Source organism: Ambystoma mexicanum, chromosome 13 (assembly GCF_040938575.1).
Source record: "Ambystoma mexicanum isolate Mex_15411 chromosome 13, UKY_AmexF1_1, whole genome shotgun sequence".
Lineage (NCBI taxonomy): Eukaryota > Metazoa > Chordata > Amphibia > Caudata > Ambystomatidae > Ambystoma > Ambystoma mexicanum.
Window position 1 is genome coordinate 344,887,845 of NC_090938.1, and position 16,811 is coordinate 344,904,655.

Below are 16,811 nucleotides of genomic sequence, written 5' to 3' on the forward strand. Positions count from 1 at the left end.
GGCAGGACAGGGGTCGCCTTTGCAATTGGAGGGTTTTATGTTTTTCATAATGTTGATCATGTCGTTTTCTTGGACGGTTTTAAACAAGAAGGTGGGTGGGGCCTCAGTGGGTGATGGGGGCAGAGGTGGTGGGGAGGGTGTAGTGTGGGAGGAGAGTGTTAGTTTGGTGTTCAAGATTTTGGCTTGGAGAGAGCTGATCTTATTGCGCATGGCTGTTTGGATGTTGTCACACCATTCTTTGTCCTTAGTGAAGTTTTGGGGGGTGGGTGTGGGGTTCTCAAGTTCCCTGAAAATGGCGAACATTTCCTTGGTGTTCGACTTGGCCTCAGCAATTCTCTCTTCGAAGGATTTAGCTTTGGCTTTAATGATGGCTTTCTTGTAATTAATTGCAAGGGATTTGAAGTTGAGTTTGTCTTTCTCATCCCGTGATGTTTGCCAAAGAGCTAATGCTGCCCGTTTGTCGGAGCGTAGTTTTAGAAGGTCTTGGGTGAACCACGCATTAGCGTGTCTAGTGGGTTTGGTTTTCCGAAGTTTAAGTGGGGCGATGGTATTGATTGCTGCTGTGATGGCCGTATCATAATTTTTTGCCAGAGTTTCCGGGTCGTTGGAAAATGGGGCTGTGAAGGCAGGTCCCTGTAAGAAGGGTAGGAGTCTTTCTTTGGTCAGTTGACGGGCACTCCTTGTAAGGGCAGGAGGCAAGGGAGGAGGGGGGTGGGATGTGGTTGTAGTGGTGGGGATGTTAAAGGTGATGGTGTGGTGGTCGGACCATGGGGTGGGGGTGTTGCCCGTGACTGTGATGGGGCAATTGTGGTGGGTGATCCAGTCTAGTGATCTGCCTAGGGCGTGTGTGGGGCTGTTGATGGTGTTGACGAATCCTAGGGTGGCTAGAGCTGTGTCAAGTGCTTTGGCTGTAAGGTCTTTGGCGTCATTCAGGCCAAGGTTGATGTCTCCAAGGAGACAATGTTCCGGTTTTTAAGAATAACTTTCTTGAGAGCATTGCTGATCGGACTGAAGGTAGAGACGCATGTGATGCGTTTATCCAGTTCTCGATGTTGACGGTGAGACAGGATTCTCTTGCTGTGTGTCTTGCTCTTTTTCTTTCTGATCTTATTGTTTGCCAGGGATAGCGTCTTTGTTTCAATCTCTTTTCCAAAACTTCTGCATGTTTGACAAATTCCCCCACAAGCAGCACTCAATAGAATAGGATGATATAGGTACGTGTTTCCATGCGCTCTGACATACACCTACTTTTGCAGTAGCCAAACTTGAATACTAGTGATAGAAGAAGACCAGGTGCAAGCGCATAGGACATCCACTCATTTTGGGAACACCAGCATTGGAAGGTCAGTGGCTCACCTACTACAGCATTAACAGACACTATCACATGTGCTATAACTATAACAAGTGTCATTGGCACAGGTCACTTTGAACAAAACTAGGGGAAAAAAAACACATCAGGAATTAAGAATCCCCAGTGAATGGAAAGAATGTTCCATCATTAAGAATCACTCTTTTTGCCCAAAGTGTCTGAATAATATTCAGGTCAGTAGTCCCCTAGACACCATGTGTCGACAAAACATTTTATAGAAACATCCTGTTGTGAAAAATATCAAGCAGCAAATATAATTTATTGACTTTAGCTGCTGGGCAATGCTTGTACACAAATGACCTCTGTATAAAAAAGGCTTCACTGAGACATGTGAATTTATCTCAACAGATCATGATTGGGTGGTTGTATTGAAAGTGGTTGTACCTTTATACCCTTATAGAACAACTGACAAATCTCTCTAAATATGTTGCTTGCGAATGAAGAAGACCCTTTCTTACTAACCCTATGTTGCACGTGTGCCACTTAAAGGGCTAGGAACATTGTACCCCGCTCCTTGTATGAAATGCTTTAATTGTTATTTGTATGTGAAATGGTTCTTAATTGTTTCATATTGTCTGTTATGAAGCATTGAATAATCCGTTTGAGTTTTTAATGTATCAGGTTAATTGAGGCTCAGTGCAGCATTTATTCTACATCTGCACCGATGGTCTAGGTATGACACAAGGTCTGGACACCAGAGGGAGGGGTGGTTTTATACTCTATTTTTGCTTCATACTAACAAGTCTCCATCCAGGGCCTTACTTGTAATATAGCTGTAATAGTCACCCAGGGAGTCCCTTCGACTTCCAGGGTATTGCCTTCTGTGTAGCTCCCCAACTAAGGTGGCAACGTTTGTCGCATTCCTTTCTATGGACAACACTTCTAAACTATTCTAATCTCCCTCAAAATACTGAAACTGTTTAAATACCTGCTAAGAATTGTTAGTTACTTGTTTGAATAGTTGTTTGGTGTCCCTCAGGGACCAATTCACTGTTTGTATTGCTCTATTACTGTAACATGCTTGTTAGGTAGAATTTCCTTTTTGAGTATAATTCTCCCCACTTTGTGAGACCTCCACCCATTTTGCTGGACTATTGGATTTTTTGGACCAGTTCTCCTGAGTGAGTAGGAACCTTTTTTCCACACACATTCTTTTACTCTGTACTTGGGAACCGTTTTTACCTCTTTTTGATACTTTTTTTTATGGAGTTATGCTTTCCTCCATGTTTTCTGACATCTACCTTTTACTATTGTGTTACTGGAAGCTCCTTGAGCTTTACTTTTTATTTTACCTGAGTTAACCAGTTACCAGGGTAGGAGGGACACCCCTTTGTCCCTCCTGTATTTTCTTGTGTCAGATCAGCACACCCCACTGTGAGGGCATCATGAAGCAAGACACAGACAGCACATTCAGAGTTAAAACACATTTCTTTGCTGGAATATCTTGTGCTCATATCTTGTGCTCTATATATGTGAAAAAGTTTAATAAACTTTAACACATTAAAGGAAAATACTTTCATTAGCTTAAATGTCAGGATGGTTGAAGGCCTAACTTGCCCTATGCTAAGGTGGGATTTCCCTACCTAAACAAAGGATAGTCTGAGTCAGTAAGTTCAACTTAAAAGTCTGTCTGTGTCCAAAACCTATACTTGCCCTCACAACTAAAGATAAACAATGTGTAGAGATGTCAATAGCAACTCAAATAGTTTTCCAAAATAAGGCTCTGAGCTTCTTGAAGCTCCTGGATTGCTTTCCAGCTCCCCTGCCCCAATTTCAAGACAGTTCCACAAAGTCTCTGGGTTTCCTCCCCAAGAAGAAAACACAGTTCCAAAAAAGGGACCTTGAGGTTCCCTTCCACAACGCAACAACAAAGTTCATAAGGTCTTAGGTTTCCCTTCCACAAGACGACAGCTTGTTCAGCTTGCCAACTCACACTTACTTTCGGTCTCTTAACTTGCAAAACCAGTTCCAGATCAACTTTACACTCCTTCTGACTCTTTGACAGTTTATACAGATTGCTTTCTTCTGCTTCACTTCAGCAATTTCTTTCATACATGCAGATTTTTTTTCTGTACGTTTCCTTGATTTTCACAGATAGGGTATCCCGGTCTAGGTGCAGTTGTCAGACCACACAGCCCATCTATTGCAGGTCACACAACTGGTAGCCCCTAGGCTTTCTTGCCCACACAGGTTCTTCTGTTAATGTGTCCTGGTTCACATTCACTTTGCTTTCTCCTTACCAGTCTTTTGGCTTTGCCACAATGTGCTTTCCTCTTTGCTGACCTCTTGACTTTGCCACAATGTGTTCTTTCAAATAGTTCACTCCATGGTGCTCTCTTTCTACACCCCATTACTTTCACACTCTTCAGTAATGTTCATTACTTGCTTTTCATTGTATTTCATAAGATTTGTTCTTTAGTTTTCATTATATATATTACGTGTGCTTCACACAATGTTGCGTTCCATTCATAGGTTTATCAAAGCTTTTCCTTTAGTTAAGTATTCAATAGTTCTCAGTTCATATTCTTTCACTTACAGTTCAACTTGCTTGTATTGTTCACTACAACCCTTCACTTGGGTTCACTTTATCTTCCACTTCTCATTTTGTTCATTCAGCAATTACCTTTGCCTAGCCCCTTGAGCACCCCATTACGAGTGTTGCCTTTTGTTCATTCACCAGTCCCTGGTGGCTCTTCTAGGCGGCTGCTCTCCTCTTCTTCTGCTCCGCATACATGTCACTGTAGTATTGCGAGCCGTGCTCGCACTCCGGTATTCTCTCTGTAGGTTGCCGGCGGCTCTGTTCACTTCTAACGGACGCTGCTGGTAGCTTGCAGCAATGGGATCTCTAACATGCCCCACAGCTCCAGGCTGTGAGCACCGGCCCAGGCAGGATCCAACAACTGTGACTCTCTCACAGCCCGCTCAGGCCTCAGTTTCACAGTCTCTCCTAGGTACTTGCCGGCGTCTTGGCCTCCAGGCAGGACCCTCCTCGGCAGCCTCCTTCTCAACAAGATTTCTCGGCTCGCAAGCCCGAAAACTTGGCCCGGCTTCTCTCCTGCTGGTCTCCCCTACCTGATTGTTGGCTCCACCTTTTGTACACCTGCAACTATTTAACATGTTGCAGGTGTGTGTCCTCCATTCCAATTGCATGACCATATTTCTTGGTGTTCTCTGGACATGCCTGACCCTCACAACAGTCCTCTGCCCTCTTCCTCACCTCAGTGCCAGAGTGGTGAAAGGACATGTTAGTGTGTATCACTCCTAGTCACCTCTTCCTCGTCCCAGTACTATAGTAATATGAATGAGGGAAAGTGATTGACAGCCTATAAAGGCAGGGGATGGAGGATAAGGTTGTTTCTCACAAGGAAAAGGGGAGTGATATGTCTTGCCTGGAGAAATCCTTTCCCCAATCCCCAAGGACTCTCCACCCAGGTGATCCTCCTTCGCATCTCCCTCAATTTAAAACCCTCTGCATTGTCCACAAGGCTTTCTGGGGCCTGGATCCAAAGTACCTTCAACTATCCCTCCATAAAAACCTCCCCTCTCGAGCCCTTTTCTCCTCTACTTCTAACTCCCTCAGGGTCAGTCGCTTTGCAAAGAAAAAAGCTGGTGGCAGATCTCTGTCTTTGGCTGGTGCCTCCCTTTGGAACAGCCTCCGGGCCACTTTGATACTGGAGGAAAACCATCTCCGGTTCCGGAAGCATCTTAAGACCTTCCTCTTTGCCTCTGCCTTTGTCCCCCTTGTCCCCTGTTGATCTCCTTCTTCCCTTGGCATTGTGCACCTGGCCACCCTCTGTCATTCGGGCCCAGATACCTGCTCACCATGCCACCCTCCTACACTGCCTCCAGGCCACCCCCTGCACTAGGTGTTCTGTATCTGTAACCATACAGTCCCCCTCCCACCTTTCATCTGCACTTATCAGATATACCTTATCTGACTTTCACCTGCCACTTGCTGGCTGCACTACCATGGGTTATCGCCCTTATTCATTGATTTATTTAATTTAATATGTATTGTCTTTCTCTCCTCTGCTCCGCACTTTTGACTCAATCCCCCTTTTTTCCCTTTTCCATGCACTTGCTCATTCTTAAATGTCACTGGGCCTAGTAAGATTGCTGTTTTTCTTTTTTGCTCTCCCTTCTTCCCCTCCCTTTTTTCCTGGACGCGCTCTGAAACACTTGTGTATGAGTGCGATATAAATAAAATATCATTTAATTTCACCCCCAGGGTCAGGATCCAAAAGCAATGGCCTTTCCCTGCCAACTGAGAAGAGGATCCAAGGGGAGTAGGTCAAAGGATACCCTCAGGTTTCTCACACCACCTTATGTGGCAACTGAGGGGAAACATTGTCTCCCTTTGCTCACTGTTCCATTAACTTGTACTTACTGTTACAAGTTCATCTGACAGGCTGGCGGCAGTGTACCTTTTTGCACAACTGGTTGTGGACTTCTACTGCAGGCTGTCTTCGCAGCTGCAATAGAGACGTAGGGGTCACTGTTTGCCACAAATGGTGGCTGTGCTTTTTTAAACCCTGTTCATGACGACTTGTTCTTACTTAAGCCTTCTTCTACCTATCTGGGTGTGGCGGATCTTGATAGTTCTTTTGTCTTTGACAGGCCTCCCTTTGAAAGCCCACCAAGGCTCTTTGTGTGCCCAAAAGGACATGAAGTGGGGGGTAACCCTAACTCCCCTGGTCATTGTCCTGCAGTGTACCTGCATGGAACTGGTTTGCACTGGGAAGTTGGCAGTGGACTAATGCCCCCCAGATTTGCATGAAAGCCTTGAATGGTGATTGGTGGTCTCAGCCAGTTTTCCTGCATAAAAGGCGAGGGTCCTGGAGCTATACCTCTGAGTAGACTACTGGACTGAAAATCCAAAGAGTAATTCGTAGAAGAATGTCCCTGCAACTTCCAAGCCACCGCCAGAGCCATTGAGTGACCACTAAAGATCCAACACCAAATTCAAAGTGACAGGGAAGATCTCTTGAAGACTTCCTCCCTTGGACTGGTGGGCCTACCCAGTCTCTAGGCTCACCTGCATTTTGCGACATCCCACAAAGAACTGCAACCTTCCCGGGCTGCATACTGCCAATACCTTGGGACCAGTGGCATTTCGCAGTGCAACCTCGTGTGAAGCGTGGATCTGGCTGAAACCTTTTAGACATCCTTCTGGGCCTGCAGTGACACTTTTCCACTCATTGAAATCCCCTCAGCTGAGTTGAGGACTGAGAACCAAAGTAAAGTCTCCTGGAGGACACTATTCGCTGAACCGAAGCCTATGAAGTGCTCCAATGCTCCAGTGCCGTGAAAATCCTTTGCTGTCTACTCCTGCCAGAGTTCCTTCTTCAGCCATCCAGGCCAAGAAATCCAAACCGGGAGCAACTGTCTCCTCACCTTGGGGACCAACCTGCTGCACTAAGTTCTTCTGTGATAAGGTACTGTTTCAAGCCTAGGTACTTGCGTTGGTCTTACTGTGTTGCTCAGGTGTTCTTGGAGGGCTGCACTTAAGCTGTTACTTGCACCCAACTCTCCAGGGCATCCAGAGTCCCATTAGGGTGAACAAACCCATTGGGCTCAAAATTGCTAAAACTAACTATTTCTTACCTGCAAACCTGAAGACATCTTCATAGACTTTGCTCTGTTTGCTGTTTACCTGTCTCTTTCCTGCTCAGCCCTTGGTCACTGGACCCCCAGTGTCCCCCATGACTCTATGATACTCATTTAGTATAGGGTTAGACTTTTGAAGAGTGGTTAATAAAGAGTTAACCAAAGTTGCGTGAGTTGATCTAAGTTTGCTTATTAGTAGTTTTCTTTAACTTTTGTGTTGCTTTACATTTGATTTAAAGTGTGCTACCTTTTATTCAACCATATTACTGTGTGAATAGTACTTACATGACTTATTTCTAAAAGCCTTAGTGTATATGAAATAACTATATTTGTTATAACTGCTAGTGTTTCAGTGTTTCCTTGAACCATTTGTATGCTCTAAGTACTGTGTGCCTCACTACAGCCCTTCTCCCTCCTAGACTAAGCCTGACTGTTCAGCCATTCCTCCCAAACCTTTGGGTAGTTCAGGCTAAACTTAAGGGGTTACAACCCTGTCACCCAAGGTGGGCTTTTCCAAGTTGTGCCACAGACAGCAACGTGTGTAAATCTCCCTAACAGTACTTGTCTGTAATGCGCATGAAACAAATATCTACAACTTAGGGTGGATGATATTTTCAGTGATCTTCTGTGTGATTGTCTGTGTAAACTGTCCTTTACTACAATCCCGTTGCTCTCATGTTACTCTTGTGCAAAGAGAGGGGACAGTTACTTTGGCCTCACACGGATAAGATAGTGAGTGGAGGGTTTCTGGTTAGTGGTTGTGGATTCTATTTTCTAATGTTCCTGCTGCTCGTGAAAGGGTGCTCTGTCTATTTGACAGTTGTTCTTCTCCGTGAAGCGATGCCCTCACAGACAAAACCTCTGCTTATTCTCTATCTGTTGCAGGTTCTGGGATGCAACTCCCTCTAATGGCACAAGCGGCACTGCAGCTCAATGGAGCGATACCCCTGAGTTCCTTCACAGGTAATGTTGGCAGTGCTTAGTGGCTTCTGAGATTTCTTAAGAGAATTGTATTGTGCAAGAAGGCCTCATCCAAATTGACTGCCGACAGTGCTATTCTTAGTTTTTTTTTCTCTTTGTTGGGTTGCTATTGTGGGCTGCTGAGAGGGTATTGGGCAGTGTGTTCAATATTAACTCACGTTTGTGAGTACCCTCAGCTTTTTGGTTATTCTTTGACACACAGACTATTTCCCCCAGTGAGTTCCAACCAGATTTCATTTGAGACACCAGTTATATGCTTGGGGCCCTTTAAGAAGCCGGATGTCCCCCAAAGGTGGGGGCTTCTGCCCAGCTGCCCCTTAATTTCCCACAGTCTGTACCGTAACTCAGACTGTTGTACTGTTTCTGGTTAGTGGCAATGACCTTTAATACATTGGCTTCACAAGTAGTTGTAGAAATGGAGCATCTAGTGTTGTGAAATCCAGTATCCATGTAACTGTAATTTGTTTCACTTGGGTATGTTTGATTATAGACCAGGAATTACCATGTGGTGCCATTTCGTGATGTCCTTTTCAGCCAGGAACTCTCAAAAAGGAATGTGTGCAGTTAGTGTTAGGCAAAACGCCCACATTGTACCACTTGCTGTATCCCCCGCTACTTGTTTCTTCTTTTGGGGGGGGGGGGGGAGGTTAATGCATGTTTTTCTCCCAGGCAGGCTTAATCTCGAGCCTTACTGCGTATGTGTTTTAAGAACAAATTCCTCGCTTTTAAGGACCCCTCAACTGCCTTTTTTCCCTTTGTCTGGATTGCAGACTTCTTTTTGGTGCCTGGAAGGACTTCAACTGAGGTCTCTCTGCCATTTCAAATATGTTTACCTTATTTGAGGTATATGATATTGGGTCCACCCCTAAGGCACCTTGTCCCAGGTATACCTCTCGGGCTCCCCGTTTTTGCCCTAGGTTAATTCTATCACCATACATAGGCATTAGGCAGTTGGTTGGTTACAGATGTACCTTAATTTTGGCTTCACCAGGGTTGCAAGTCATTTTACCACATCAGTAGCCCAATGTGCCTTTTTTTGTCAGCCATGTCGGCACCAATGCATTTAAATAAAATCCTGCTCTTAGCCATTTTTCATTTTAGGGCAACCACAATGTGGCCTTAAAATGGTCCTTCTGGCTCTGTGGGCTCTTTGTGAGTCTTCTTGGCCGCCTCCATATTGGTATCAACTGGTTTTGACCAGTCTTAAGACCCTGCGTTTTCCTCTCTCTGTGGGGGTGGCCTAGGCTGAGTGGCAGTCCTACTGACCAACTAGCATTGCTGGATATCGACCCCCTCTAGTGATTGGTGGCCTGACCTTTGGCAGTGGATTTAAGATCCTACTTGGTCTTTGCTTCCTTCACTTGGCTTCCTGTTCTGCTGCTTGGAAGAAGCAGGTCTACTTCCTTGCTTATTGCATTTCTCCTGCTGATTGCTGCAGTTTTTGCTGTTTAAAGCCCTTATTTGACAATACTGGTTGTGTACTGCGGCTTGGGCATATCCCGGTTTGGGTTATTTGCCCCTGGGGATACAGTCTGGGATTCCTGAAGACTTCTGCTGCCTCCCACATCTGCTATTTCGAGCCTTTCATGCTGGAAAATTTTTCTGGGCTGTGTACTGCTTTTTCTCACCAGGATCTTCCACTTGGCTGTGGGTCGCTGCCTTTGCCTAGAAAGGTCCTGAGAATTTAACAAACCAGCCCGGTGTCTGTCTCTCTCTCTCTCTCGCTCTCTCTCTCTCGCTCTCTCTCTCTCCTTTTCTCTCTCTTTCTCTCCCTCTTTCTCTTTCTCTTTCCCTCTTTCTCTCTCCTTCTTTTTCTCTCTCTTTCTCTCCCTCTCTTTCTCTCTACCTCTTTCTCTTTCGCTCTCTCTCTTTCTCTCTCCCTTTCTTTCTCTCTCCCTCTTTCTCTCTTACTCTTTCTCCCTCTTTCTCTCTCCCTCTTTCTCTCTCCCTCTTTCTCCCTCCCTCTTTCTCCCTCTTTCTCTCTCCCTCTTTCTCCCTCTCTCTCTCTCTCTCTCTCTGTCTCTCCCTCTTTCTCTTTCTCTCTCTCCCTTTTTCTCTGTCTCCCTCTTTCTCCCTCTCCCTCTTTCTCTCTCTCTCCCTTTCTTTCTTTCTCCCCCCCACCCCCACTCCCAGGGCGCTTGAAGGCCTTGTCTCCCTGGAGCTCGTCACCTTGCCTGCTTCCCTGGACCCCGAGGACACTCTGAGCCAAGACGTTTCACCACAGGACAGTTTACAAGGGTTGGCTCCCAACATTTGTTTGTGTTAAAAACGAATTAGATATCTGAACAGAAAAGTAACATGTGCTTGTAAAAAAGAACCTTCAGCCATTAAGAGGGGATGCCTAGATATAGCATTGCCTCTTTTAGACAATGTTCGTGAAGAGATCCTTCTCGAATAGGGTGCATATCAAAAATATATAAATGTATTCATTATATTTTTTATGCATCAATACATCACATAACATACTGTGACATAATAATGGCACATAAATGTGTTCAAAAAACATAACGGAACAGTGAAAAAAACAACGTAAAATCACATGTAAGATCAAAAGAATGAGACACACTGTATATCTATACTAATGTGGAATTTCTATCAATAAGTTAGAACTATGCAAGGAGTGATTCCAACCTTGGATCACTGTCTGTCTACTCCAACTGCAGATTAGATCGTATTGCGGGTCTACGTCAAAAAAAGGAATTGAACGAGTTTGATAATTTTGGGGGCGTGATGTTTGGTGCACGCCACTGTGACCGTGTGACGTTTCGGCATTTGTCCCTTGCTTGATTGTTGCCTTCTCTAGGGACCTTGTTCAATTTCTTTGGGGTGGGGACCCAGCATACAAACATAAGCTTCAATTTATATGTTTGTAAAAGGTAAGAAATGCAATATGTTAACAAAAGGGAGAAGCCAGTTGGAGTAGAAAAAGGTATTGACCTGTGTTGCTGCTACAGGGGGGGGCGGCATCTCTATGAAACTTCTCTGGGTATCTGGATCCAGTAGATAGTAAACTGTATGGTGCAGGGTTCCTATGTGTGGAGGGGAGTAAAGAGACAAGCACGTGTATGTCATATTTTCTAGCTAGGATGGCCTTGCCTATGTCCTCTGGCCCAAAAGGGGGCCTGTACGTACACAAGAAATAAGAAAAGACAGTTGGGCTCAATCTTGTTGTGCTTCGCCCAGCATGATCTCTGGAGTACTGGGGATGGTGTTGCTTCAACAGGGGAAGTTAATGGACCTTGGATTGGAATAATCACGGCTGGTTGCTGGAGCCGCTGGTCGTGTTTCCAAAGTTGTTGGAAAAGTGTGTTCCCCCTTGGTGCCAGATGGAATGAGGCACAAAGGGGTGCAGGTCTCTGAGTATCAGGAACTTGTGCGTACTGGGGACCGTCTCGAATAGCTGTACAAAAAAGAAGAGAGAGAGAATATTGGAGAAGCCTTGTTTAAGCGTGATCTTACCTCAGGCGCTAGGTGGTTGTTTCTGTGCACGTCCCAATGCGCAGCAGACTTGATCAAGAAAAGCGGCTAGTGCTTGGCGGCTCGAATAGCGCAAAGATATGCTTCATGTATCGTACGTTGACATGACGGTTGCCTAGGGGACAAAGGCCTGTTAGATTGTGGCCTTACCATGTTTTATTTTCATTTTACTTATAACAACAAAACATGAAATAACAAAGAAATTTGTAGCAAAAACTATATACATAATTACAAACACATAAATATCCCCTCCCCCCCTTACAGATGCCAGGTACACATCATATAATATGAAATTGTCAGAATCAATACAATGTCAGAAATTTGCCCCAAATTTTCATAAACAACCCATTCTTGCCTTGTTTTCTATATATACATTTTCCACATCCGCCAGCTCAAGCATTTCTTTCAACCAGTCCTCTTTTTTTAAAGAAATGTCGGATTTCCAATTCCTAAGGATGATTTTTTTCCCATCATGGCTCCCCTAAATAACCACTTCTTTTGGCTTTGAGTGAGTATATCTAAGGTAGCATCATTTCCCAGTATTAATGTCTCAAAATCAAGACCTATCGATTGTGGCCTTACCGATAGGCTGTACGTACATACAACATGCTCCAACGTGCTGATGTCATATCGCCAGTGTTTCGGGGAATGGCCATGGGAGTTTGTGTGTCTCGATAGATGTTTTGCTAAGAGACCTGAGTAAACGTCTCACAGTGAAGGGTGGCAGTTGCTTATTCCAGGATGCAGATATTGTGAAAGCTTGTTTGTGGAGACATGTGGCAGCATCTCAAAAGAAAGATAGTGGATGCCACAGGGAATAGTTTCCTATACCAGGGAACAGATGTTGCGAGACATGTTTTAGAGACCTGTGGCAATGTCTCAAAAATGTAAAGAAAGGCCACGGATGTGAAAGCCTGGCTGGGGGTCTGGGAAAACAGCGTATGTCTCTGCAAGTGGATATCAGCAATAGGCAGAGCCGCGGGTCAGAATAAAGAAAAAGGCATTCCTTGTCAGGGCATGTTCAGTAGTCAGGAGGCCACTGGGGTGCAAGGGCATAGCATGCTCTAATTTCTAATACATTCAGGGAGCTAGTGTTTGGAGGTGAAGTGTGGGCGTGGCTCAAGCATGAAACAGTAGAACAGGCATAAAAGGGGCCACAGAGTGGCCAAGCACAGTGAACTGGGGGCAGTAGCCCGATCTTAACTGTGTGGGCACCACAGGACCCCAGACTAGTACTGTGGCTTAGTCTCCCCTGTTAAGATGGATTTTCAGAACCAGCCCAGAGGGTGGGTTCTGAAAGGCCACTCTCCTTTTATGAGCAGGGAAAAGACACTTGGTTCTGACCAAACTTAATCAAGGTAGGTGGTAGAGCAACAAGTCTTAGACTTCATTAGATATGGGGTGGTACTGTGGTACAATGTAACACACACACACAGTAAATCTAAAAATACACTATTTTATTAAGCCTTCATACGCTCTAAGCAATGAAAAACACACACAGGTAAGAAGTACTACCAAGTCAATACTATGCACATCTATACGTTCAATGTTGGTCAGCCTTCTAAAGATCACCAACAATTTACTGTTAAGATAATTACAAGTGGTTCAACTATGAAACATGTAAAACAAAATTTAGTTAAGCTAGTTAGAAAATAGTCAAGCAATGCAAAGCAATTAAATTCAAGGAAAGGCAATGAAACAGTTTCAATGGATTGCTTTTTTCCCGCAGATTCCTCATCATGGTAGATGTTCATCTCCAGCTTCGCTGCTCGAAAAACATTTTGCATGGGAGCGTAGTGGACCTCGACACTCTGTCGTCAATCCGTCTTGTCAGGCTCTCGTTCTTTGGCTCTGTACTTGACGTCAGGCATCGTACAAACACCTTGTCACTACGCCCCACACCTCAGTTCCTTTTTTCTGCACTCTGCATAGGGAACACGAGTTTACTCAACGTTCTTATTGTAATTACGTACATTTTTTCTTCACAACCCAGACGCAATGTCGTCCCACAGGGTTTCGGGCTTCCAGAGATGCCGCAATTGCAAGGCACGTCGTGCGCAAAGATGCAGCCAAAATCCCTGCGTGATAGGGCCGCAAACTGGCTTTGGGCCGACCTGTCGCCTAGTCTCTGGTGCAGTCGCTGGTCTGGTCTTCGGAGGCCGAGACCAAGGAGCCCACCCCTGCCAAGGAGAAAGACAGACATCGTAAGAAGACCAAGAAGTTGTCCCATTCCAGGAGCCATTCCTCGTCGTCTTCCTTGCAGAAGGAGAAACGGCACCGCCGCTATCAACACAAGTCCAGTTAGTCATCGGAACAAGGTAAACCGTCGGCGGGCCGACCACTCGGGAGGAGTTGGAGCGTTTTAAGAACTCTGTTGGAAATGTTTAAGACGCAAGTGGCTGTAGGTGCGACTCGGGCCCCCGACCAGCAGTCTTTGGCGGCCAAAGCATCACTATGGTCCTTCCACAAAGGCCTCAAACCTGGCTGTTCACCCAAGCTGATAACTAACTTACACTTCCATGTAGGGCAAGCGTAGGGCGGCCAAAGCGGCGGTTGGTGCTCCCGACCTCAAGCTATCCACTCTGTCGATATTGTCGGCGTTGAAAGCGTTTTCAGGTGTTACTATAGTCAGCTTGCCAGAGCGTCCCTCGACACCAAAAATACCCTCAGCATCGATAGCTTCGGCTTCAAAATCTATCCTCAAGCCTTCGGCGTAGACAGTCAGCGACGGTTCCTTTTTGCCACTGTCGAGATCGGGTTTCTTCGATTCCATGCACTCCATTTTCAGAGTCGAAGAAAGTGATAACCCTGAAGACACTGTCAACCCCGTTTACACGGGTGCCGGCGGCCACGACTATTTCGACCATGAGGCAGATTTATTGCCTTTGGCTCAGGGTTTACATGATGCCAGTGGTCTAGATATTTCTCCAGACTTGGAGTTACAGCAGAAACAGCCCTATACCCACTCAAAGTGTGAAGTTCAAGGAGCTGGTTCACAGGGTAGTTGACACCCTGGAGTTGGAGGCGTCCTATGCCCCTCTTCAGGGTTATGATCTTACCGATATTTTGGACCAGAGTCCCACAGTCAAGACCAATATGCCTTTCAACCCTGCCGTTGCAGACCAATTAGCCTCCTTATGGCAGCACCCTGTACCATTCCCCATGTGACTACCATTTTCACAGGGGAGTATATGTCGGTAAGAGGAGACCCTTCTTTCCTAGTCACACACCCTTCCCCGAAGGGTTGGTGATTCAGGCTGCCACTGTCTCCACTAGATGTGCGGCATCCACCTCAAATCTTCCTACGGACAGAGAGGGGAAAAAATGTGATGCCCTGGCCAGAAAGATGTTCACTTCTGGTAGCATGGTGCTCAAGGCCACTAATGTGGCGTGTGATTTCGCCAAATATTTGTTTTGCTTATGGATAGCAGTAGAACAGGCTGCTGAGTACGTCCCAGAGGGTGCCATGCGGGACGGTTTCTTATAGCTGGTGGAGAATGGGAAGGCGGTAACCAAACAGTTGTTGCAGACGGGCCTGGACGTAGCCGACTGTGTTGGCAGAGCAATGGGTTCAGCAGTTGTGATGAGATGCCAAGCTTATCTTTAAACATCTAGTTTCTCCCCGAATGTCTAAAATAAATTGCTGGATATGCCTTTTGAAGATGATAGGCTTTTCGGACAGAAAGCAGATGAGGCCTTGGAGAAATTCAACGAGTCGAAATTGGCTGCTAAATCTTTGGACCTAGCGGCGCAGCTGGCCAAGCCTGCCTTCAGTTTCGCCTCCAGGGGCAGGGGCTACAGACGTTATGTGCCCTATGGCAGGAAGGTGCACCTCCTGGAAGCTAGGCAAGGGCAGAGGTGCTTCTCATGTCCCAAAGGGGCAGAGGGGCCTCTAGAGGCCAACAAACAGCAGTACCGGCAGGATCACTTTCGCCCTCTACGCTTTGATTTTTCCCTCCCACGATGCACCGGTTGGTGGACGTTTGGCAGGAGATAACTTACGATGTCTCGGCCCTGCAGTTGATTCAGTGGGTTTATTATCTGCCTTTCCTAAAGAGGCCTCCGGACAGACCCCCACTTCACTCAATCCTCCTGGGACAGGAGCTCCAGGATGAACTGAGAGCCCTGTTATCAAAGGGTGCTGTGGAAGAGGTGCCTCCCGATCAGGGAGGATCGGGTTGGTATTCCCGTTACTTCATGGTGCCCAAGAAGGGAGGGGGTCTCCATCCCATCCTGGACCTCAGGGCCTTGAACAAGTTCCTGAGGAAGGACAAATTCAGGATGGTGACATTGAAAGAGATTCTCCACGCTCTCGAGCTTCAGGACTAGCTGGTGTCCATAGACCTACAGGACGCTTATTTCCATGTGCCGATAAACCAAAAGCCCAGGAAGTGCCTTTCCTCATTGAAGACAAGCACTATCAGTTCAAAGTGCTTCCTTTTGGGTTGACCTCTATTCCGAGGGTCTTCACCAAGCTCATGGCAGTTGTCACGGCCCACCTCAGGAGATCCGGAGTCGATGTATTTCCATACCTGGACGACTGGCTGATCCGAGGAAAGTCGGCGGGGCAAGTCTTGTCTCATCTGGAAGACACCTGCCTACTACTGCACAGGCTGGGCTTCTCCCTCAACTTGAAGTCCCATCTGACGCCAGTCCAAAGGTCCAAGTTCATTGGAGCGGTCCCAGACACCCGTAAGGAAGGGCTTTCCTCCCGAGGAGAGAGACAGCTGCATCGACCAGATGGTACAGTTGTTTCAGAACCATGCCACTCTTCCAGCGGCTTCCTTCCTCCCCCTGTTGGTTCTCATGTCCTCCTGTATTTTTCTGGTGCCAGAGGTCAGGCTGTGTATGCGATCCCTCCAATGGCTCTGAGGGACGGACCAGGGGTCTCAATACTTGGGAGCGCTCACAGGTCACCTTTCGGTGTCCAGCCAGCTAGTCTGCGGACTCAGCTGGTGGAGTATGTGCAGCAATCCGTTGGCAGGGTGAACCCTTCTGGCCACCTTGGCCACAGCCTAGAGTGGTAATGGATGCGTCTCTGAAGGATTGGGGCGCCCACCACAAGGAATTGCAGGTGAGCATTCTTTGGTTGCCATCAGAAGTTAAGTGGCATATGAACAGGCTGGAGTTGCGGGCCATCAGGTTAGCCCTGAGGGCATTTGCACCGTCTCTCAGAGGGAAGCATGCCCTTGTCCTAACAGACAAGGTGGTGGCCATGCATTATCTCAACAAGCAGGGTGCCATACACTCTCGCCTGCTCTGCACGGAGGCGATTCAGTTAGTGGTTCTGGTTGAGAGAGAACCAGATCTAGGTCTCGACAGCTCATCTGTTGGGGACAGAGAACACCTTGGCGGATGCTCTGAGCAGGCAGAGCAC

The 16,811-nt window shown here is 46.5% G+C and overlaps 1 protein-coding gene across 4 annotated transcripts in view; it reads left to right on the forward strand.

Annotated features, from left to right (window-relative positions):
• RBM23 (RNA binding motif protein 23) overlaps window positions 1-16,811 on the forward strand; it is a 1,244,959-nt gene that overhangs the window by 1,173,393 nt on the left and 54,755 nt on the right. For all 4 annotated transcript variants that reach the window (XR_011282968.1, XM_069633849.1, XM_069633851.1 and 1 more), the window contains one exon: window positions 7,862-7,939. Coding sequence is in view for 3 of the 4 variants with exons in the window: in XM_069633849.1 (XP_069489950.1) it covers window positions 7,862-7,939 (78 nt within the window). In the remaining variant the exon portion in view is untranslated. Of the gene's footprint in view, window positions 1-7,861; window positions 7,940-16,811 lie in introns of those variants that run through there.